The sequence below is a fragment of the Buceros rhinoceros genome, unplaced genomic scaffold, assembly GCF_000710305.1.
Source record: "Buceros rhinoceros silvestris isolate BGI_N320 unplaced genomic scaffold, ASM71030v1 scaffold5256, whole genome shotgun sequence".
NCBI lineage: Eukaryota > Metazoa > Chordata > Aves > Bucerotiformes > Bucerotidae > Buceros > Buceros rhinoceros.
Genome location: NW_010415688.1, coordinates 56,830 through 81,121, shown reverse-complemented (window position 1 = coordinate 81,121; position 24,292 = coordinate 56,830). Strand labels below are relative to the sequence as shown.

Sequence of the window (24,292 nt, the reverse complement as noted above, 5' to 3'; positions counted from 1 at the left end):
ATGAAGCACACACAGGTGGCTGTGCTGCTTCTCGTGCAAAGCATTGCTCTGGCTAGAGGAATGACAACAGAGACGGTAAGATGGGGAGCGGGTGTCTCATAACCTAACCTTCGGTGCCTTCTTTTCTTCTCATGTAATTTATATTGCTGAAAATTCTTTTAAGGTTACTGGAAAATTATTAGGCAAACATTGAGATCTCTGCATGGAGAAAGCTTAAAGTATTCCTCCATTCTCCCCCCAACTAATGTATAGGGACTGGGTAATAAATGTAAAAGTGAGGTACGGGTTTAGAATCAGAGTCAAATTCTGCCTTTGGTTAGATGAGTGCAACTCCCAGTGAGCATCTAAGTGGATAATAAATGCTCTGTGTAGCTTCTAATTAATTAGCAAGGGCTTAGAGCAGCAAAGGATCCACATCTTTGATGTGGAGGGAGTTGGGAGGTGGGAGCTTTCCCAGTTGCATGATTGCTGTCATACTCAGTGACCAGGCACATGAAAGCCATGCTGGGTGGTTTTGTGGGGTGCTCTCCCTCTTCCTCATAAAACTGTATGTGGCTGGGCAAGAGTGAAGTTCAAATCAAAGCCATCAATCAGGAAAAAAAACCAAACACCAACCAACCACAAACAAAACCAAAAGCAACAGCAAATCCAGGGAGGACAGAAGATGAGAAAACTTTGAAAAAATTTTTTAAAAGTAGAAAATTACATTAGTGAAAGATTTGTTTTGACTTTGTACTACCTCTGTTTTTTTTTTTTTTATTTAAAACTGGGCTTAAATTATCAAAAGAGAAGGTTTGCAAATAGCTTAAAAGCTCTTCCAAATGAAGCAAAATATTTTGGGTTTGTTTAACCTAAAATGACTGCCTATTTTTTTAGTTAAAATTTGGAAAAAACTAATTTTGTCTCCCAGTGACTCCTTCTGATTCATCTGGTTTTGTCACCAACCAGAAAAATCCTGTGTGCCCCTAGTTGTATAGTTTGAAGTTTGGGAGTGTTGATGCAGGCAATGAAGCCAGCAATTCCTGGGAAGGTGCTTTTATCTGCTCAAGGAAGGAAAGGTACAAAAGTCAAGATGCAGGTGTAAATAGATGTTAATACGCTGAGGGTAAAAAGCTCAATATTTCTGCTCAGTCTGCTTAGCTTTAAGCTAGTCCCCAGTTTGGGTAATTTACACCATTTGTGATGCTCTCTGTCCTACAACCATTAATTGCTACTAGCTGCCCCCACTCCATGTTCAGTGTAATCATATGAGCACAGAAATGCTTATTCAAATGGGTTTATTTGACAAACTGTCCCACAAGAACTTGTTTATGCTGAGCCCTTTAATAGACCTGCCCTTTGCTGGCCATTTGGATTTCCCTACCATTCCTTGGTTCAGGGATGGGGCTCAGGGTGGGATTTGTGAAATGCAGAAAGACCCAGGGGTGAGTGACAAGTTGCGGGATTAGCCCATTTGATGCTCCATCTGTCACACCATTTGACACTGAGGGTATCTTGCTGCAGTTCCCAGTTTGCCACACATTTTGGTGAGATCTCCCCTACGGTTGCAACGTGTTGCATCATAGCGATGCACCGTGCTCTGCACACTGTGGGGACACGGTGAAAAATCAGGGCCACACAGTACAGTGCCAGGGTGACAGCCACTCTCCTTGCAGTGGCAGGAAGGGAGGCACCAGCCACAAAAGAAAGTTAAAGGGGATATGTATAGCCTTCTATGTAAAAGACTCTCAAAGGGGACCTGGCTGTATCCTTGACAGTGTGGCAGCTTCCCCCAGCACTCCCTCCCCACAGCAGGATGCTGTTCCCTTCGTGGTGCTAGTAGCAGAGCTGGATTCATGCCCCAGCCGTCACAGTTCACAGCCTGACAGCTTGGCGTGAAAGGGGCAGCAAGTCCTGTGCTGAGAGACTGGAGCACGAGCTGGGTGGTGAGGAGTGGACACCCCTGCTGGGAGGACGGTATTCTCCAGATTTAGGGCAGGGGGACACGGTACTGTCATTCTAGACTGTCATGCAATCTGCCTGTCGGAGCCCCAGCCCACACCCCCAGGCAGGCTGAACATCCCCTGCCTTGCACTGGCACACAGAGCCTTTCCTCAAGAAGAGTTGTCCAAGAAAGTGACCCAGTGCCTGGGGAAATGTGTATCACCTCAGCGGCAGATCAGAAAAGCTTCATTTTACAGTTGCTTGGGATAGCTGCTGTAATAAAATCAAAGTGCTTTGGAGCTGCAGGATGGGCATAGCTGGTGTGGAAGGGGTGGTGTCATATGCAGCAATTCACACTGAAAAAGTCTTCCCTGTGCTTTTTAGATCCCTCATCTCAATACAACGCTTCCATATCTGACTCAGCCTAGCAAGATGACTGGCAACCTGCACACTCTCCCAAAGGTAATAATCGTTACTGTTCTTCAACAAAGTCCAGAAAAGAGCAAAATCAGGAACTCATGTCCCATTTTTTAAATGCTGCACAGTCTCTTAAGAGACTTAACCCTGTTACAGATACATCAGTTAGGCTACCCAGAAAGTCATTTAGGTGTTTTGTATCTAGGATTCTAGGTAGTAGCGAGCTCCCCAAATAATCAGTGCTGCTGCTGTGTCCTTCAATGCCTTAAGTCACATTGAAAGCTCCAGCATTACCCTTTGTGGCTACTGAACTGGACCCTGGACATGAAACAGTTGTGGCTGTGGGCATTTGATGGCAACATACCAAACAATTTGGTGGTTACAGCCTCCGTGAAGGAAGGGGAAGAGTTCTTTTCAACTCTGTCTTCTTACGTAAACCACAACAGGCCCTTGAAACTATCTTCTGAGAAGTGCCCACTTATGCTTGCTGGGAGTGAGAAAATCTTGATTCTCCCTGTTATACTTAGCTCTAATTTTATTCACTTATTTGCTGACAGACTGACTTGAATCTGATTTCTATGCCTTCTGGTACAGTGCTCAAGTCCATGATCTGTGGGTTTCAGGGTTTGCTTTCTTTCTCTCTCTCTGCAGTGACTGCTAAATAACATTTGTTCTGTCCAAAGCACAGCTTCGGATCAGGTTGAAGATGGTAGACAGCTTAACAGCAGGTCTTCATTGTCCAGGCTAGCCCAGTGGGGCACCTGGGATGTGTGGAGGCACCTCTTCTGAGAGGGAATTAAGTCTCTGGCTCCAGTGGTGTTTAGAAACTTAAACGGAATCAGAAATCTCTCTTAGTCTCAGCAGCACAACCCAAACCTCATCCATCTCCATGTTCAGCTGAGGTGGTCTCTGTCCATGCCATGGCCCCTGCCCCTGCCACGTACTTTCTGTGGGTCCCATTCTTTGCCTTAGGTTGAGCGAGTAGCTAATTCAGAGCTGTGAATGCCACTGGGCTACAGTATAGCTGGAAATAAAGCACTGAAATGACTAGGCTGTTCTGAGGATGTAACCCTAAGTCCACATTTAAATAGCTGAATAAATTTCCTGGCTTTCAGAAAATCAAGCAACTGCCGGCTTGTACTCCCTTTCTTAAATCGAAGGGCTGTGGAAAAGGAACATTTCTCACAGCTTCAAATATGTATATGTAACAGCTTAATTTTACAGAGTGAAACGTTGCTGTCAAGTCCTTACTGTAGGCTAGGACAGTTTGCTCTCTTTTCAGCATTCAGTGTAAATTATTAAACTTTAAAAACCATACAACTCCATCAAAAGTAACAGCCTATCTTGTGCATTTTTCTACGGGATGAGGGAAGACATTTTTGTTACATGGTTGTCATTTGACTGGTATTATATTTTGACTGAAGCACTTACTGACCCAAGGGGCTTTTAACTAAACAATGCTTCTTGGTCTTCTCAGCATCATGATCCCAATGTTTGTAATGTTAATGGAAGAATGGAAGCTCTTCTGTCTGCCCAGGCTGTCAGCTCCTTGGGGAAACTCTCTTGGCTTAGGTACAAGCTGCACTTACTGCAATGAAGCTCTGCTTTTGATTCAAGGCTCTCTTCTAACACAAATGTTAAAATATAATGATTGTTTTTCATAGGGAGTTTAAATGCACAAGCTGGAGTTTTTTGGGGAGATCATCTGAATACATTTACGAATGGTTTGTTTAGCACATGAAATAAATATGGTACCTCTGGATAAACGGATGGCTAGATATAGTCAAGACTGTAATTTATAGCAGAGTATATAGCAATGTACAGTTCACACTATGATATGTATGGAAACATTTACATATGTATAGTATACACTATGTTATATTACGTGTAGTATAGTCTTTCTTGGTATACATATACAAGTATGTGTTATGTTTGTGTTATACACAGAAGGAATAGGATGCCTTCCACACAAAAACTAGCATGCCAGTCCACAACAGTCTTACAGAAGGTCCCATATGCTCACTAGCCACATTTATTTCTTTTTGGTGTTTTCTCCCATAACTGTTTCTTTTGTTATTGCTGAGCAACTTGCCATCCCAGTCATGCCCATATGCAGAGGACTCAGAGAAGCAGAAACATCTAAGTGACTTAGGAACCTATTTTTCACAGTAATTTAGTTACTGATAGCCATATAGAGTCACAGAATCATTTAGGTTGCAAAAGACCTGTAAGATCGAGTCCAACCGCTAACCACATACTGCCAAGTCACCACTAAACCACACCCTTAAGTACCACATCTACACATCTTTTCAATACCTCAAGGGATGGTGACTCTACAACTTCCCTGGGCAGCCTGTTCCAAAGCTGGGCAACCCTTCTGGTGAAGAATTTTTTCCTAATGTCCAATCTAAACCTCCCCTGGTGCAACTTGAAGGCCGTTTCCTCCCATCCTGTTACTTGGGAGAAGACACCAACACCCACCTCACTACAACCTCCTTTCAGGTAGTTGTAGAGAGTGACAAGGTTTCCCCCGAGCCTCTTGGAAACTTAGAAATAGTTTGCAGTATGTTCTCAGTGGGCTTTTCAGAAGTGCTTTGGTAACCTACCCTGGCAGGGAAATCAATAGAATTTACGTGCTGGGACATTCTGGAATGCCATGAGATACTTCTCTGCTTCTTTTCATGTTAAATGTATTCAGTAGTCTGTCTATGAGTGAAGTTTTTAGGCCTGTGGTGCTTGAATAACACAGATAAAATGTGTTTTCAAGCTTTCTTCTTTCAAAATGAGATGCATGCTGGTTTTTTGTTATGGTTGTGGTAAAGAGGTTGCCAGAAGTGTGAACTGGGATCATCCTTGCTAGCCGCTGTTCTCTTCTTGAGCTCACAGATCAAGACAGCTTTGCTGCTGGCCATGACTGCGTGTTCTGGGCTGGTTTGATGGTGAGGAAGTTAGTTAAAATCACTGTGAAAAAGCAAGGGAAGAAGTGCTGAAATGTCAGCTTTCAGTAGATAGTTTTGTTGTTTGCTTGTTTATTTTCAAGAGGGAGAGAGAAAACACATGAATTACACCGGGATTTCTGCAAGGCAGGAGGAGAGATTATGGAAAGAAGTGTATTTAAAGAGCAAGTCTGTAGCTTTAAAATATGCAGCAGCATTGAAGCGTGTGCCAGAATATTTTAAGGTAACATCGAATACTTTTATTAATAAATTCGTGATAGGTTTATGAACCAGGAAACGTTTTGTGTACGAACAAAAAAAAATAACTGCTCCAAACACACTCAGTATTCAGCCCAGTGTTTATAGGAAATGATGTGCTTTGGCTGTAAATTACGGCAAGCTCATGAATCGCAGGCCCTGACCTTTCCATACACCATACCCGTTGCTCCAGTGGCGATGCTTTGAGCATGCAGATAACCAGGACAGGGTGATTCATGCTAATGGCATGGGTAATAGCTTTGCAAACTACCCACAAATGCGGATGGGAGGCGGTGATGTGTGGGTGTTACGTACAATGTTTTGTTGCAAAATAAGTATCTCTACCTTAGGCTGAGCCTGCATAATTAATTCATCAGCTTTCAGTGATGTATGATTAAATGCATATGTCTGTTTGCTGGAGCTGGCTGAGAAACCTCAAATGAAGCATTTTTCTTTCAAAACTTTCCCTGTCGCTACTTCTATTTCGGTGCTTTTGTCTCTATGGATGGAAATGGCTAAATGATCTGATCAATTCAGATTAACAGAACAGTAACTACAAGAGCTAACTTACTAAGTTTTTTTTTCCTTGTTATTTTGTGCTTTTCTATCTGCTGGAAGTATTTATTTCATTATCTTACAAACAGTGTCCACAAGATTGGGGAAGTAAGGACTGTTGTATGCCTCCGTTTCTCAAACAGTAAAATGTTTACCGCAATATTTATTTTTAGAAAGACTTGTAAGGCTGAGTCATGCAAATTGCTTGATATTTTTAATTCCTTGGAAGAAAAAGGTGAAAGATGTCTAGTAACAAAGCCGTTGATCTCGTGATCATCATTATTGTGTCATAATATTATTGTCAGATATTAGCTACTGATACCAGAGAAGAATATTAATGATTTTTTCCCTAATGAATTGTTATTGCAGCTCTTTACCAATGTGTCTGGCACAGTGGATGACGAGGGAACTTGTCAGTGCTCCGTGTACTTGCCGGATACCACCTTTCCAGTGCAGAAGGCTGAGCAGTTGGAAATTATAGCCACAACACTCACAGAGAAATTTGAGGCAGAACTTTCTCAAGTAAGGTGTTCTTTTCTCATAAATATGAAAACTGTATCTTTGCTGAAAAATGTTTGCCTGTGAAAAAGTACAGTGATAAGTGCTTTTCCATGACATGTCTTTCAACTAGCAGGAAGGAGGGCTCTGTAAGAACAAGGGGAAGGGTGATTAAATCTGAAATCTTTGCATTGTAGCATGTCATACATTTGAATATCCTTAGGACTCTTTTCTAGGCCTTTGCAGCTAGAGGCGTATGGTATTTTTGGAAGAATGGTTATGTTTTTCCTCTTTTGGCTCAGCTTTATTGGTTTGTGATTGCTACACAGAGCTATAGGAAGCCAAGCATCCTGCTCTTTCATGTGTTATTATTTGTATCAAGCCACGCAGATTGTAAGAGGGAAATGAAGGGAAGGAGGATAAAGGTCACCATAGCCCAGAGTGAAGAAGTAGGTGAATATTTACCCCTTTGCTTCTTCTGCTTTCACAGATTAAGACAGAAAAAAAAAAAAAATCGATTATCTTCCTTGTCAAGATCTGAACCTGTGGCAGTAGGACTGCTGAATTATGCATTCCTGTTGAAGGTAAACACACCTTACACTTTGCCTGCTTGTTTCATGAATTCAGATCCATTTTTTGAGGAGCTCAGGCAAACATACACATGCTGCAGTGCACTGAATGAAGCTGCCTGTGAAGACAGAAATCTGTCTTTGGCTTTTGATAGTGGATAAATATTCACGATTCTGATTAGGTGTCCAGCAGAAAGTGTTTTCTTCAGGAACCAAGCATCTTAAGAAATGAAGTGTGCTTGAATTAATCAGCAGAAAAGGAACAGCATTAAATTATAAATTCTATCCATAAATATTCATAACCCTCCTTGGTATAATCAAGAAAAGATAAGTTGTGCATAAAAACCACAACAACAGGTGGAGGATCCAGTAGTAAGATCTTTCAGTTCATATCACTTGTGTTAAAAGAACTGGAGTTAACAACGAAACACAGTCAGCAGGGATATGAAGGGCAAGCTGACAGAGGTCCCACTGCCTCCAAGCACAGGAGCTACCCGATCCCTCGCAGTATGGGAGCATAACTTAGAGTTAATGATCCATGAAAATCACTGAAATTTCAGGTCCCCATACTGTTGCCACTGTGGTCAGTGCCAGCATTTTAATCTAATTGCAACGGGACAGGAACAGGGACATGATTCTCAGCCAGAAAGTTGGTGTGATTCTTCAAGGTGTTTGTGTACCACCTTTCCCAGTCACTTGCCCTGGTGTAACCAATCTTTTACCAGTATTTTCCTCAGGAAGGTTCATGTTTCCTTTAGGATGTGTGACTTATCTGCTAGTGCCATGCAGATCTGCAGAGCATCTCAAGTGCTGCCTGACCTCTCTGTGTGGACAACCTCAGATCTTTGTTGAGTTCAGACTTGATCTTGATCTTTTAGAGACACAGGTTACTATAGATATACTTAAAATTAGGTGTCCAGATTTGTATCTGAAACTCACCTCTAAATTCAAGGCAAACTGAATCCCCATCATGTACTTTAATTTCTAGGTTGCCAGCTGGTGTCAACTGCTGTAACTGGGTCATCATCCTCAGGTGCCCAGCAGTGTATTGCGGTGTAGACACTGACCTTGGCTTTCAATTCTTGCTGCGGACAGTGAAAATTTTTGACGTAATTCAGGCTTCACTGAATGTCATCCTGCCGAGACCAATCAGCCAAGAAGTGTAACAATGCATCCAGTTAGATAGATAAAGTGTGACGTGTACTTTGGTGTGATATAGGCACTTTGGGTCAGAAATGAAAATGAACAGATTGCATTTTGGTGTAACTCTATGAGCATAAGATTTCTCCGTTACAATGTTTTTCTGTAAAAGAAGCAAGCTGTCAAGCATTGCCCTATTGATTATCTGAACTTAGGAATCTGAGATCTTGTGATGCGTGAGTCTCCATGCTCAAAAATTCTTTATCTTTCCAGTTGTGGAAAAAATCCTCCTTATACGACCCTGCATATTACTTTAGTCATGATAGTACTCACAGAAGGAAGGAAATAATGAAATGGAGGAAAGCTAAGCTCTCATTATTGATGAAACAATGAGTAAATTCCTAGGGAATCATGCTCACACATAACCTAGTCTCATCATAGGGGTAGCAATTTCTACTGACTGCTTTCTTTTTTAGCTCTGAGAGCCCATGCTTTAGCTACTCTTCTAAAACATCTTTGAAGCTCATGGAAGCTTTTCCTGGGTAAGAACTGAAGGATTGGACCCTCTTACAATGCTTTCCATGTGGTAGAAGTTCCAGCTAAGCAACCTGATTGAATCATTAACCTTTTGCTTGATTGTAGGCTAATTCAAAAAGCAAGGGGGTCCTTTTATAGAATCAGCAGGCAAGGAAGCTCGCAGATAAAGAGATGCTCTCATGTGCCAAATGAGTACAACTGTAGGCTGAAAATACCAGACTAATTTTTCCTCTGTCACATCAACCTTTGCCAGCGTAATTATGATTACAGAAAAATTAACCTTTCAAAGCAAAGCAGGAATTGGTTGATCCTCTCTATAGGAATGGGGAGAGGACACCTCTATAACAGAGATGGATCAGCACGTGATCCCAAGGAAAGAAAGTGCCTTTCTGAACTTGGGTCTCAACGGCCACAACATCCTCATGTAACAAAAACAGGAGAATAAAAGCCTGCCTCCCCTCTGCCAGGAACAGCTGTTTTCAAAATAGGTTAACTGGCTGTGGGATTCTTCTTGGTGTCAGCTTGCAGACTGCTTGCCAACCTCGCTTCTTACGGGTCTGTAGAAGTCAGGCCTGCCCGAAGCCAGTGTCCTGTGCAGAGTGACTTTTTATAGAGTTGCTGGTTTTGTCACTTCTGTCTTTTATCTTTCCTCAGTCCTACCACTTTTTTCTTCTACATCTTCATCTTGTACCTTTGTTCCCCCTTCTGTACTTCCCAAATGCACACTGGAGAAGTGTCTGTTCGCATGCTGCAAAACCTGTTTTGATAAATACCAGTTGCAGGTAAACGACACAGTAAATGAGGTTTGCAGATTTTTCCTGCCCTTTTCATGCCACGAGGGTGACAATGCTTGGAAAGCAGGCAAAACTGAAACTGAGGATTTTTTTTCCTATATATGCCTCACACGGCTCCATTCTCCTCCTAAAAAGGGCTAATACAGTCTTTATGCTCTCACCATACCCTACTTTAGGCTTTTACGACAAATGTGCCAGCAATCAGTACTAGTTATTGGTCTGTATCCCTAAGTGTGGGATATAAACAGAATTTTTGTGCCAGCCTGTCAAGAGAGAGCAGCCAATCCCTAGCAGGTAGATGCAGTAGAAGCGCAGGGATTACAAGCTGCTTAAATCTATCTGCCAAGCAACAGAGCAACATCATGTTCCTTTTTTCAACTGGTATTTCTCAACTACAGAAATTTCTAAGCTGTGTCTGAGCAGGCGAGAATGTCCACACAGGGCATTGCAGTCTGCAAGAGCAGTATAGACCTGTTAGAGCAGCACTGTGAGAAAATTATATTTGTTCAATAATTAGCCAGAGGAGCTATTAGCTTAAGTTAGTTGTGATGCTGCTGTGGCTGTACTGAGCATTACAGAGTGCTGGGACTAGTTCAGACTCAACTAGTATGGATATCCCTCAGCTGTAAGCCAATGGATAGTGTTGACATGTCCTTAAATGACCTAGATGGTTGACTGAGTGAAAACCCTCTGAGGTGGGAGGAGAACTTAGGGTCTGTGTCCTCCAGCACTCTGCAATTAGGGCTGAAATAACAATGTAGGCCTTGTTCCAGCCCTCAGCATTTTGTTCAGGCTTGCAGGACCCTGGAGAAAACTCCAAATCCACAGGTTTCTCACTAATGAGTAGCCATCACTAATTCCAGTAGTATGTTTATTTCAGTGGTTTGTAGGTTTCGGTCTGTATTGCATTACTATTATTATTACTAGTATTACTACTAGTATTACTGTCAGAAAAGTTATTAATACCTGGATAGATTTCCAAATGCCTCTATGATACACACAGCTTCACACAGCAGTGAATTTTCTTCAGATGTGGGCTTGCTTTATATTTCTCAGACTGTGATCATATATTTTTTCTTTTCCTATTTTGCAAACTCTAGACCCACAATTTAAACACTGACCTTGGAAGATTCTTTTCAGAAAACTTTTTTTGAGGATATCTACCAACTCCAAACTGATTTGAAAGGTGGAAGTGTGAGGTCCAACTACCTCTGGCTGAACAGTGTCCAGTTCTTCCTCCTGTTCCCTCCTGGACAGATGAAGGTGACACCTAGGACAAGGGATCCCAGCTGTCTCTGTTGCCAGTCATTTACAAGGAACTAGGTCTAAGTCTTCACATTTTTGATTCTTAATAGTAATAAAAAGCTTAGCTTGCATTAACCTGGCTTGACCTGGGAGATCTAGAGCTTCCAGCGTTATGAGTCTTCTGCAACTTATGGAAACTTGCCAGTTTATATCAGAGCAGCTCGAAGTCTGGCTGCACACATTTAGAACAGAAGATCTGTTTCAAAGTCTCATTTAAATGAGTAGGATTGAGCAGTCTGGTTTTAGTATACATTATGTATATGCATGCAGAGGTTTGGTAGTGGATTCTTTCAGATTTATAGTGTAGTTGTGCCTCTATTGAAAATTACGCTTTTGAAAAGAGAGTCTTGTCTCTTATGGTCCTCTTTCTTAAGTCACCTCATTGAATATCTTATGATCTTAAAGGATCCTTTCCACCCTTCATGGATTTCCATGCCATGAGGTCCCTCACCTGCTCTTTTGAGAGGCTCAATCAAAACTGAAAGGAATTATTTGATAAGTGTGTTTTTTGAGGTCACTGTCCTAGGGGCTGCTTCCAGAACAGGAAAACAGGGGATCCATGGCCTTCACACCATGACAGGATTTTAGACACCATTCCAGAGAAAATGGGGAAAAAGACTGACTTTCATTTCGTGTTAAGATAATGCAAGAATGGTTGAGAGATTGTGAGTTAAAAACCTTTCAGCTGAAGAAGTAAGAGTTATGAAAATCATGGTGCTGTAGAGAGAGGGACTTGCGCTACAAATACCGTCTGAAGTATAAATAATGGAGTCACTGGTGCAACAAACTAATTATATTTATTCCTACTTCTTACCTTTTGCGATATAACTCTATTGATTGAAGACAAAAGAGACATGACTTTTAGGAAGCATATGGGATACAAATTACATATCTTTCCCAAAGTGTTAAATTTCAAGGAACTAACATTTTCCAAGGAATGTCCCAAATCCATATAATATTCTTAACATTCTGCACCACAATGCTTGTGCTATGACCTTTACTTCAGCAAATGCATGTGTGAAAATATATTTATCTGGACAACTGTTTAATGGTTCAAAGGCTGAAAAGGTTGCTGTGTCAATTACTTTGGCTAAAGCCTGCGATATATTTTTACGCTTTTATTTAAACAAGATTCCGTTTTTAACACTGTGTTTAAACATTTTCCCCCTGCCCAAAGACAAACCCCAAACCAGTTCTACCAGCTTTTGTCACAAATCGAACATACAGAGGGTAAAATCCTATCTAGATACAGAGTTAATAGGAAACGAAGCTGAAAAACTTGGGAATCCTTTCTTGCATTTTTCAGCCTCCCTGAGTTGCTTTATGAGATAATACACTGCAGATTTCCTAATAAAATTTTTACCGATGTTAGTTCTTGGCATGCTGCTCACAGAGACAATATTGGCAAAGAATTAAAAAAAATAGAAGACTGCAAGTAAAATTCAGCCTGCAGTTGTCCTCAGGCATTTCTGAGGAGACTTTTTGGAACTGACAACAACAAACGAGGGTTAAATTTCACAATTTTTGTGTGTGTGATGAGAATTTCATTTATGTAGTTTATGTGAAGAATATGTATGTCAAGTATGTGGAAGCTACCTATGGGGTATTCAGAAATATAATAAAGATGTCAAACAGGCTTATTTTATTTGCTAACCTGGACTTGAATATGTACCTTTTCTTTTTTTCTTCTATAAGGTTAGAGAGTACTCAAAAATGATTGAACTGTATCAGCAACGAATCCTTAATCTAACCATCAGAGTGGAGCATATGGAGCATAGCAGTGTATCTTACACAGAACTGGACTTCCAGTTACTGAAAGTGGAAATCAATGACCTAGAGAAACTGGTCACACAGCTGAAATTCAGCCTTGTTGGAAGCAATGTCGTCGTTGAGCAAATATTTTTGGAGGTATTGCCAAAGTCTTAATTAGCCACAGAGGGTTCAAATATACAGAGAGTCTATTCTCTGATTAGTGTTTAGGTTGAGGAAATGTAGCTTGAATCTACTGCAGTCAGTGGAATTATTTTAGCTTTTCATCAGCATAAATTAAAAGAAAACCTGACCTTAAATGAATTACCATATTTTTCCTTGATACAGAGCACAGAAAAGCAAAGAAACCCTAAAACAAATGGAGACCACTTTATTTTTGTGAGATCACTGCCTGAAAGTTAACAGTTTTGCATAGTGTTAAACACATGAGCTGATTAAATTATTATAATAAATATTAATTTATAGACCCCCATACTTGAAAGCCTCTGTGCTTTAATTTAGATAATTAAAAAAGTAGCTTCTGGTTGCTAAGGCAGTGACCCAATCAATATGAAATCAAGAAGTGGGAAAGACTATCACCTTCCCAGCAGACTATAAATCACACTTTCAAAATTGTACTAAATCACTCACCTAGATAGAATTACTTTAGATGGGAAGTGAAATATCATTTTCTCCATTGTCCTCTAGATCATTAAGCAGGTGATTTGGAACATTATTTATCTTTTCAAATAAAATTTCCAGATCTTTTTGTAAGGCTGGAATAAGTACTTTTTACATAGAACAGGTAGTACTTGCCAAAGACTTACTAGATGTTTTTATTCTATGCAGAAAATAACACTATATTTTCGCATTATGTTATTCATCTGAGTGTTATAGCATTTCCTTGTGATCTCTGGACCACTGCTGGAAGGTAAAATTCAGACTAGCAGGATAAGGCCTATCAGGAATATTTCTTAAATCCTGTTCTGTAGCATCTTTTGCAGTATGAGCAATCCTGCCTGCAAATATCTGTAAAATACAGTTGACAAAAATTTAAACTTGCCCTCTTTCTTTTGCCTCTAGATCTCAAATCTGACTATACTGGTAAATGAACTAGAATCACTGGACAAAAACAATATCCTTGCAATTCGACGACAGATTGTGTCTCTGCAGAATCGATTGAAAGAGTTTGAAGAGAACGCAAACAAAACTACAGCACCCCCTTATTTCCCACCAGGTAGTCATTTCTGTTGTATATCAGATAAGAAACAACATAATACACGGGTAGAACAGTAAATGCTGAGATTTCTCTTTGTTAATATTAAATACAATTGTAATGATACAACTTAGCTCTTGAAAAATGGAGCAGACAGCTCCTAATGTTTCATCAACTGGTTCAAAAGGAAAATGAGGGCAGAAAACAAAGTCTTCCAGACACAGTAGCTATTTTTGACTGGAAAAAGTTTTAATCTTCCTTTTACTTGCAGTGAAAAGCAAGTCTCTACCCCTCCTTCTCTTTTTCAAAACGATTACCTGCCCCCCCTCCCTGTTTTGGGGGGTTTTTTTGGTTGGTTTTTTTTTGGTGGGAAACTGTGTTTTCTTTCTGACCAACTTGGATTTTCATTAGTTTCTGTAAAAGTGACCAGTGTCATGGCAATTTTGTTCTAATGCTGCTTGGGAAATGTATGAGCAAGAGCTGATGTACTAAAACCGTTGGTGTGCAACGTCCAGAAGGTAGCTTTGCATGAAGATTAGTTTTGCTTCACAGGCAAAAGATTCTTCTAAATCAGAAGGTCAAGAACCTTGGAGGGGAATTCTGGTTTCAGGGCAATAAGTGTTTTATTACTGATTCAGTGGAACTAGGATTTTATTATTTTCTTAACTAGGAAAGGTTATCATGTTCTGGGACTTAGACCAGAGGTTCCCAGAGTGCAGTTCATATAAAAGTATTAACAGTCACAGGGCATGTGGTAATTAGTTTACAACGGGAATAATTTTTATCTTGACATTCCATTCAGTTTGAAAAATCACATTGTGAGTGAATCAGTCCAAGAAATTTTGAGAGTCAGCTATGATACAGTGGAGCAAACTGTTTAGGAAACACCAGTTTAGGTATACTAGGTCAAGCATCCCACTTGCTAACAGACGGGAAGTTTTATCAAACTGTTTTTGATCATCTGAGTGTTTTATACATAGAGGAGTTCCTTTTGACTGAGTACTGTGAGAGAGAAAGTGCTCTGTTATATGCAATACCCAGGGGAAGGAGCCTGCTTTTGCACATAAGCTGATAAGCAATTAGCTGGAGGAGCCCATAAAAAAGAAGGAGTGGTGTCCCGCTTGCAAGCAGCAGAGGTTTGCACCTACCAGCATTTACCTTTCATCACTTTGGGGTCAGCTTGTTCAAACATCTCATTGGAAAGGTGAGAGGCAGAAATACAAGCTTCCCTCAGGGTTAGCAGCCTTTCTTATTGAGATCTTAGGGCTTCATGGCGCTGCGGGCAGCTGCTGCACTTCTCTGACAGGATGCGTGAGTAACACCTTGTTTAGGGATCAGGCAGGAAAGAAAGCTGAAACAAAAACATGCATTGCAAAATCTCAAGGCCCTTCTCTACTCCTTAAAGAAGGGCTTAAAATGTTTCAAGGCAAAAAAACAACATCAACAACAACAAAAACCCCACTACAACAACAAAAAAAGCAGTAATGTTTTAAAATTATTTGAAGGGCATCTTGATTTATTGAGGGTGATGGTGTGTGGAAAGATACAACCTCTTTCTCTTCAAGCCTACAGCAAGCCTTTGTTTCGGTGAGAAAGTACTGAGCTCTGGACCAAGAATACTGTGTCCTTCAATGAGTAATGGAGGAAGGGGATGCTTTTATACCCGGGTGGTTGGCATGAGCATCTGTGGGTGGTAGGAGCTTTCACAGAGTGGAAAAGTTCTGCGCTTCACAATGTAGCTCCATGCAGGCAAAGGCGAGTCATGCCTAGAGCAGGGTGATAGCTCTGGGATGGGTGAATGTGACTGCACAGGATTGTGACTCTAATAGAATTATTTAGCATTGCTTCTTAGGGCACAGTGGGGAGATGGATAGATTTTATCTGGCACCAAAATGGTATTGCTTTAGCATTGCCTTATTCCTGACTGGTATGCCAGCTAGCTCAGGCACCTTTGTGTGTTGCTGTATTGTCTGGGAACCACAGAGCAGAAAATAACCTAGAAGGCCAAAAGCCCAGGTGGTATGAACAATGAGAGCTGCATTGACTTCCAGAGAATTACCCCCACTGACATCAGCTGAGGATATCCTCAGCTGTGAGTTTATCTCCTGCCCCCGGCAATAGGAATGCCAGAGGTGTTGGAGGGTGTGTGCGGGCATATGTCATGGCCACCTTTAGGGTGAGGGTGGTCTCTGAGGCTGGCACGAAGGAATGTAATAGCAACTGTGGAGGGTTGGCAAGTTTCCTACCTGTTGGGAGGTGCCAGCTGTACAGATAACCCAGGTGTTATGTAGGCTCAGATCCCTGCTTATCCATGCAGGACTGGCTCATCCTGACTTTGTGTGCCTGGCGGGGAGCAAATATTCCCTGGGCAGAGAATTTTGAAGAGCAATTATGTGTCCTGCAGACTATATCTGAAAACAAGCAGTAGGAGGAAGAGGTTATTGCTTGGGGAGATGTAGTAAGTATGCGAGAGCTGCATTTTCTAGTTGGTCATTTTGGAGGCTTTGCATGGATGCTCACACCTAGGTCTCTGAAGCTCTCTAGCACTCATTTACGCATTTGAACACGATTTCCTTACGTTTTCTCTGCAAGCTTGAATGCCTTGAATTCCTGCCAAACCATTTGGCCTTGCCCTGCTTTTAGTTCATATTATATTTATAATGTTTGTATTAAACTGACTCTTTGTCCTGTTCTCAGATCGTGTTTTCATTCCCCCTTCATCCTCTCTCCAGCATATTTTGGGTAGGCAACATGAACTGGAGAGAGCTTAGCTAATCCCCAAGCTGTCTAAGACCATGAGTCTAAAGGCAAGTTTAATTAAACCTTCTTGCTCTCGGTGCCGTAGTACACAGTCCCTCTGACTCTGTCCCCCAAGGCTTTTGCTGCTGTATTTCTCACAGCTAGCGGGCCTGCTCTCAAACAACACAGCAGAAAGAAATCACTGGTCTCCATTTGCCTACTTCTCTGACTGGAGAGGTGGGTGTCTGAGTGTCTGAGATGGGGCGTAGTGAATAACTAATTAATCATCCTCCTCATCATCACTGGCTTTCTTATTTGCAGCAGTTCCTGGCATCTCTCTCCTCACCATCCCGGTGGGAAGAAATATTTATCCATTAGTTTCTCATTTGTGCTGATCTCATTTGGCTGCATCAGGGCACGTACAGAGAGCAAAGACCCCAGGATGGTTTTCTGAGGACTCCACAGCAGATCCTTTGTCACATCTCACTGAAATGATCTGAGAGAGGCAGCAGGGAGAAGTGAGTCAGATGAAGCTCCTAAAGAGAAAAAAGGAAAGAAAAGAAAAAAAGAGCAACGTTATTTCTTTTTTCCTGATACATTTAAAAATGAAGGATTTCAAGTTACTGGTGAATAGGTCTCAGCAGGAGGAAAATCTGGTGTAGCCTAATGCTGAAACTCTGGCAATCCTATTGGAATCTTACAGTGATTTCAGTTTTACCTTATATTTTACCACCTACGTACTCAAGATGTCTATGTTTTTTAAGCATTTTGGGTTATGTTTTGAAATGAATATGTCCATACACAAAGAGACATTCCTACAGGCACCTGAAAAGAGCTGGCCAGTGCCTCCCCTCCAGGACTGCCTGACCAACTGTCTCTGGAGACACATGCATTTCTCCACTGGCAATGGAGGGATCTTAGCTGAAGCACCTGAATTTTTAGCTGTCTGGAGGAAGGTCAGGTGAACTCCAGCCCTCCACCTCATCTCCTGTTAGATGCTGACAACAGAAGTCTTCACTGATGCAGGTGTCAGCCTGAGTCTGTGCCCTGTAATACTGGTGAAGGCCGAGGCATCTGTGTGGGTCTTCCTATGTCAGTGAGACAGTAGGAGCCAAGGTGAGCCTTTCCCTGAGCAGCTCTGTCTCCTGTCTCTCAAGCTGTAGTAAGGCTGGTATCAGCTCACACATCTGGATGCAGCGGTTCATGTGACGGGAGAGGAGGCTGCACATCTGGTGCTTGGAAGCATGTGTGAGTGCAGCACCAGCCTGCTTCTGGTCTCTGTGCCCCTCATGGGAGTTGCTTTAAATGTGGGTCCCACTTTGTCTCTAGATCTTCAGCTGCATAGGTGATCTGTGGTCCCTTCTCTCCTGCAGTCAGATGCAGCTGCTTGGTGGTGAGAGGCTGCTGGAATTTTTTTGGTACCCGTATTAGGGTGAGAAGCTGATGTGCTCTGTGAGTGCATCAGAGTGAAGTGGGTGAAGCGAGACCCAATGGGATGCGTCTCACACTCAGTTCTGCAGCCCATTGTCCAAGTAAGACAAGCTCCCTTCAGTCCTGACAATGAAGTGTCAGCTCCTTTTCTGATGAATCGGAAGGATTAGCACATGACTGAGCTGAGATGCTGGTTCATTATGTAGGGAGAAGAAGAAGTACCTGTGTACGTACCTATGTTAGTCCTCCTCTTGCCTGCTTGCCACACAAGCATGAAACAAAGGAAGGCAAAAATACCATGACATCATTTATCAGTGGCCCAAAACAGTGGAGAAAGGAGTTAAAAACATGAAAGTTTGAATAATGCATATGGATTTATTTCAAGTACCTTCTAATATTTACAAAATTACATGACACTTGGTTTCCTTTGTGCATTTTTTTTCCCCCAAGATCCAGGCAGGGAGGCAAGTTTAGATTAAATAAATAACAGTGAATTCTTCTGAACCTGTGCAGAAACAGATCGCCCCCTGACTACCACAGAGCTTTTTTGGTAAAAAAAAATAATAATTCTGGGAGAGTTTTCAAGGAAATAAAAATCAAGCACACACTCTATAGAAACCTCAGACAATTTTTGATGTCATTAAAACAGAACATGCTTCTAACTTTATTTTAATAATTCATTGTTTCATAAATAAAAACCAAACAAGTGTTCAGCAGAGAGATCTCTTTAAGGGAAGAAATAATAAATTATAATTAAATTATAAAATAAATTATTATTTCTTTTGTAAAAAAAGGTCTCTCCACTGAACACACGTTTGTTTTTTATTTATGAAACAATGTATGAATTATTAAAATAAATCTGGAATTGTGTTCTGCTTAATGACATGAAAAATTATTTGAGGTCGCATATAGATGAGCTTAACACTGCTTCACTACCTGCAAGCTTCGATGCTGTATTTTTCTAAACAAATCAAGAGTTTTAGAGCATTTAATAACCATTTAATTCTGAGATAAGTTTATTGTGATTTAAGCACAGTAATATATTTAATATGTCACCAGCTTGAAAGAAACCCTCATGCCAGAGGTAACATAATACATAATAGAGATATAAGAAAACAATAGTTCAAACTGATTTATGGAGTTGGCAGTCTGCAAGGCATTTTGCACTGTCTGCCTCAGCTCTCTTCTTTTGCATGAGCTGAGGTAGAAGCACCTCCAAACGCTGGTATCTGTGCCAAGTGCTGAGGCCATGTTACTAGCCATGCTACATGCCACTTCCAGAGATACAGCCTGGCTAGTCATACACCAGTGCCTTCTTGCGTGCTATATTTGGAAATGAGGTTTCTGCTCGAGGGCCTCCCCCTGTTGTAAAGCACTTAAGTGCATGCTTAAATGCTCATCTGCTGCGAGGCAGGGATGCTGATTCGCATCAGTTTTTGGTGGGAAGAAGGGAAGCAGCATTCAACCAGGGTTATCCCACATTTCAGCTGCAACATTCCTGGGACACAAAAGGGGCTGGTGGAGGAGACGAGGTTGTTCACAACTCATGTCACCCTCTGCCATGACCTGGGCACTCGGTGATGCAGAGCTGCTCCCATGGGCGATACTGACTGCAAAGAAGTTGACGTTGTGGCCTGGGGACACAGGGATTTAGTTCAGCACAGTGATTTATATTTAGCCGTTCCTCATAGATGTTGAGAGAAGGCTGCAGATGAATCACATGTTCCCTAAGTCACTAGTGCAAGACAGCACAAAACTGGGAGGAGTGAAGGTGTTATGTAGTGGAAGGAGAGAAATACTACATTTTGAGAAAGGAGGAGACATTGAGAGCTTCACTGCCCAAATCGACACATTGACACAAACAATATTCTCCAACATTCGGGCTACAGGTTTCCTTATCCCAGAGGCAGAGCACCTTCCCCATGGGCAAAGCAGCTTAGAAAAAGATGTCTCTGCATTTGCAACAGTCCATTTGTCACCAAATTTCTTGAGTCACAGTCTTTTTTCCAAGTAGAGTACTTCATATTTGTTCATTTCCACATGTCCCTCTATCTGTGAGATAGAGCAGGGTGCCTTTGAGAACAAGACTCCTCCTAGGCTTGTTCTGTCAGTGGCTTTAGGAGTTTTCAATTCAGCTCCAGTCACTTAACATCTCTGTCTCCATCACCTCAGGTGAACATATCCTTAAAATGAAAAATCTGGGACACTTCTGTGGCAGTAATACAAAAAGCTAACATTATGACTTGTTAAAAAGCATGCTGGTTTTTGCCAGTGGCAGCTTCTGACTCGTCAGAGGCCCATGGACATTTCTGAGTGGAGGATTTTTTCCTACCAGTGACTTAGAATATTGAGAATTTATCAGGAAATATGAATGCCACTACCATTCATCATGAGTAAAAGTAAGGTATTTCTTGTATCTAAATTAATTTTCCCATGATCCTGAAAATGGCTTTGTAGTTGATATGTGGAAAACAGAGCTGTTCTGGCTCAGCTTGAAGTAATATTCTCTTTAGAGTTGCCTCTCATGAAAAGTCAGAATAATATCCGTTTACATTTCCCACGTTGTGATTGTTACTGTCTGCAGATTTCTTTGAGGGCCTGAGGTGGAAGCAAACACGCAGCTGTGACACTGTGGTAAAGATGTGATTCTGACAGCAAAGTGCTAATCTGAAATGTGACTCTGGAATTACTACTGCTGCTGCTCCTTCCTTTCCCTCCACAGCGAAATACACAGAAATCAGAGGCTCCTCTTTCTTTTTTCACCATCTCCCATGCTCTCAGTTCCACTGGGGTAGAAAATAACCTAAAATGCTTCTGAAATTGTATTTTCCAATTGTATTTTCTTAGTGCATCAGGCCAGCGTGCATTAAATGAATAGAAACAGGAATCTGCCCCTTGTCTGGAACAGCACAGTGAGCACTTATTTTCTGCGAATTAATCCTGACAGAGGATGGATGTCCCAATCTTTTCTCCACCCCACCTGCAAATAGCTGTAATAATATGTGCTCTATTTGTTTTTACTAACTTTCTGAATCAACTTGGAACACTTAGTGCCATCCAGTTGCTGGCCTTGGCCCAAAAAAAGCCTTTTACACATGAAGCTATGCATTCATGTCCGTGCTTTGCCACAAAGCTAGTCTCTATAAGCACACTCTGGAGGCTACAGTATACAAAACCTTTCTCCTAATGATGACATTTGGAAAAACTGGTTTTTTCCTTTTCAATTGCAGGTACCTGCATTCACCGTGGACTGCTGAATGTTAGCCAGCCCTATATTGCAAAGCTCAACTGGAGAGGATTCTCCTACAGATATGGTTCCTGGGGTAGAGATTACTCTCCCTCTAACCCAGAGAAGGAAGTCTATTGGGTTGCACCATTGAACACAGATGGGAGATATTTGGAATACTACAGAATTTATAATTCCTTTGATGATTTGCTGCTGTTTAAACCCATGTATGAAAGTAGAATAACATATGGGGAAGGAAGTGGTGCTGCTCTTTATAATAATTATTTGTACTATCATGCTTATGGTTCAAGATACATGGTGAAGCATGATATAAAAACTAACACCATGGTTTTGAGGAATAACCTTCCAGATGCTGTTACCGGTAACCGTTTCTCTTATGCAGGTGTGTCATGGCAAGACATAGATTTTGCTGTGGATGAAAGTGGTTTATGGGTAATATATTCCACAGCAAATAGCATGGGAAACATTGTGATCAGCAAACTCAATGACACCACACTTGATGTGCTGAATACTTGGCAGACGAGACAGTATAAGCCATCTGTTTCCAATGCTTTCATGTTATGTGGTGTTCTGTATGCCACAAGGACAATGAACACTAGGAAAGAGGAAATCTTCTACATGTTTGACACAAGTACTGGCCAAGAAGGTAGAGTTAGCATCGTTATGGATAAGAAGTTAGATACAATCCAGAGTATTGATTATAGCCCCACAGATCAGAGACTGTATGTTTACAACGATGGTTACCTTCTAAGATATGATACGACCTTTCAGTCGTAGTATCTCAGCGACATAAGCATGTGATAAAACTGGCAGCAACTAAAATGCGGTACCTGACACTCCTTTAGACAATGCTGTTGCCAGTTTAGAGCTCAGCCTGTCTAATGTATTGTATCTGTGGGTGTTATATATATCACTTATACTCTTTAAAGGAATTGCCCTCTCTGGTCAGTAGTATTGCTGGCAGCAGTGTTTGGCAGGACTGGGTTCTTTAGGTTTTGATTGGTGTTTATTGGTGCTCGGTGCTTCACAAGTCTCCTGTCTCTAAGGGTAGATTTAGTGCATAGATTTAGTGCATCTTGTTCACAGAAATTGATGAGCACAGCATATCTACCAACCAAGGAGCTCATTACCCCCTGATGTGCATTTGTCAGTGTAACACAAGCAAGTAACTCAGAAATTGAGAATGAATTTCTACTGATTTTCATCAGAGAGAATTGAGGCCTCAGCAAAATTAACCAAAGAATTAAAATAGTATAGGAAGTAGACTTGTTTGGAAGACAGCAACCCATTTGTTAGGTGAAAGCAGTACTATCTGGCTCAAGGCTTCAGAAGTGAAGGTAGAAATGAACTTTGCTGTTCGAAGTCCTACCCCAGGGAGGGGAGAGAAGGCATTGGGGGTGGGATAGAGCTCTCTACCCTCTCCATCACTGATGCAATGGGAGAGCTGCTGCTGGGGCTCCACCTGTAGTTCTCTTCTAGCAGCTCACCCCTCTCCCAAGCTGCCACAGCACCAGGCTGGCTTCTGGTAGCAGGGTTTTCACCAACTTTCCCTCTGTCCCACTCTGCTGCCCTTAGCAATTCTATGTGTCTAAACCTGGTCTTGCTACAATCTAGCCATGTTTTGTGGTCACTGTGGCTCCTTCTTCTTGGCAGTACAGTGCAAGAAGTGCTGTTTTCCTTTCTGTTATGCTCTTGTAAGCTGATGAAAATCCTCCCGTTGACTTTATTTGCCACAAGTGGCTCTTCGTGTATATCATGCACTGCCATAGAACGACAGCTGTGTTATTTAAGGTGCCTGTGTTCAGCATTTTTGCCATTCTGCAGTTAGATTCCCAAGAGCCTTGTAGAGTAGGGTCCAATTCTGTCCAACATCAAGGTAAAAGGTCTTGTGGAAAACAGAAGGCTGGTCAAACTAGTTGGATATATGATGTGTTGTTTTTTGTTTTCTTTTTTAGTGGTTATTGTGTAATAGTTTTTGAGTGTCTGCACTGTAACAATGTTTTACCTTCATCACATCAGAAAACAGGCTGAAATACTGAAGTTCAGAGCTCTATAATGATGAAGAAAGTAGTTTATGTGGTTCATTTTCTTCTGTTACCTATGCTGTCATGTCTGTGTCCTCTGATATAATCAATACATGTGCAAACGATTGCTTTTGTTTCAATAAAAATTCTTTTTCAAAGAATCTCAGCTGTGCTATAGAGCCATGTAAAGCTGCTTGTGATTACAGATAACTTCTGGGGTACAACAATAAGCCCGTGTACCAAATGTCTGAAACAGGATCATTGCACTCACTTGGGCTCTGTGGGCTTAAACAGCTCTGGGAACTATGCAAAGGTGTGAATCAGTACGTCAACAAGTACATAAGAGGAGCTTTATTCCCCCCCACAGAAATATGTTAGCTGGTAGAGTAACATTTCTCCACCAAGCTGAGATGTTACTTGAGACATTGGAGGCTGATGAACTGATGACATGTTTTGAAGCTAGGTGCTGCCACTTATCAGGTACCAGCATCTGTTTCTTGGGAACCTGTGAAATGAATTTGAAAGTCACGGAGGCATTGGTGCAGTAATCTGATCAGTCGGCACAGGCAGGGCTGATGTGTGAATAATCTCTAACGGCCCAAGTAAGGATTTGACTAAGAAAGGAAGAATAAATTACTGCAAAAAATACTTTCCCCCCCTCTACATCAGTGTGTGTGTGTCACAGAAGGTGACCAGCTCTCCACTTATTATCAAGAAATTCCATCAGCATGGGGCTTGAGGACCCTCAGCTCACCACCGTTGGGTGTATGTATCAGTGGGTCACTGATTCTGGTGAGTAGGTTATGAGCATGTTAGTATGTCACTGATTCTGGTAAACTCACTGTGATTCTTAAGTCCTTCCTGGGGACAGGTCCTTGTGGTCTAGCCTCCTCCCCTTTGGAAACAGAGCTGGCCTGGACTGGAGGCTTCCGTGGTGGCAGTGGAGTTAGGAAT

The 24,292-nt window shown here is 41.6% G+C and overlaps 1 protein-coding gene across 1 annotated transcript; it reads left to right on the top strand.

Moving 5' to 3' along the window:
* Window positions 1-22,091, top strand: OLFM4 (olfactomedin 4). Its single transcript, XM_010137502.1, has 6 exons — window positions 1-75; window positions 2,308-2,385; window positions 6,459-6,611; window positions 12,628-12,840; window positions 13,765-13,918; window positions 21,298-22,091. Exons 1-6 carry the CDS (start codon window positions 1-3, stop codon window positions 22,089-22,091), a joined length of 1,467 nt encoding a protein of 488 aa, XP_010135804.1.
* The last annotated feature ends 2,201 nt before the right edge of the window (window positions 22,092-24,292 follow it).

Excerpts from the sequence above, each read along its gene's own strand:
- OLFM4 (XM_010137502.1), top strand. The coding sequence starts at position 1 with ATGAAGCACACACAGGTGGCTGTGCTGCTTCTCGTGCAAAGCATTGCT. Across the intron at positions 2,386-6,458 it reads ACCTGCACACTCTCCCAAAG|CTCTTTACCAATGTGTCTGG; the intron begins GTAATAATCGTT and ends TTGTTATTGCAG. Across the intron at positions 6,612-12,627 it reads TTGAGGCAGAACTTTCTCAA|GTTAGAGAGTACTCAAAAAT; the intron begins GTAAGGTGTTCT and ends TTCTTCTATAAG.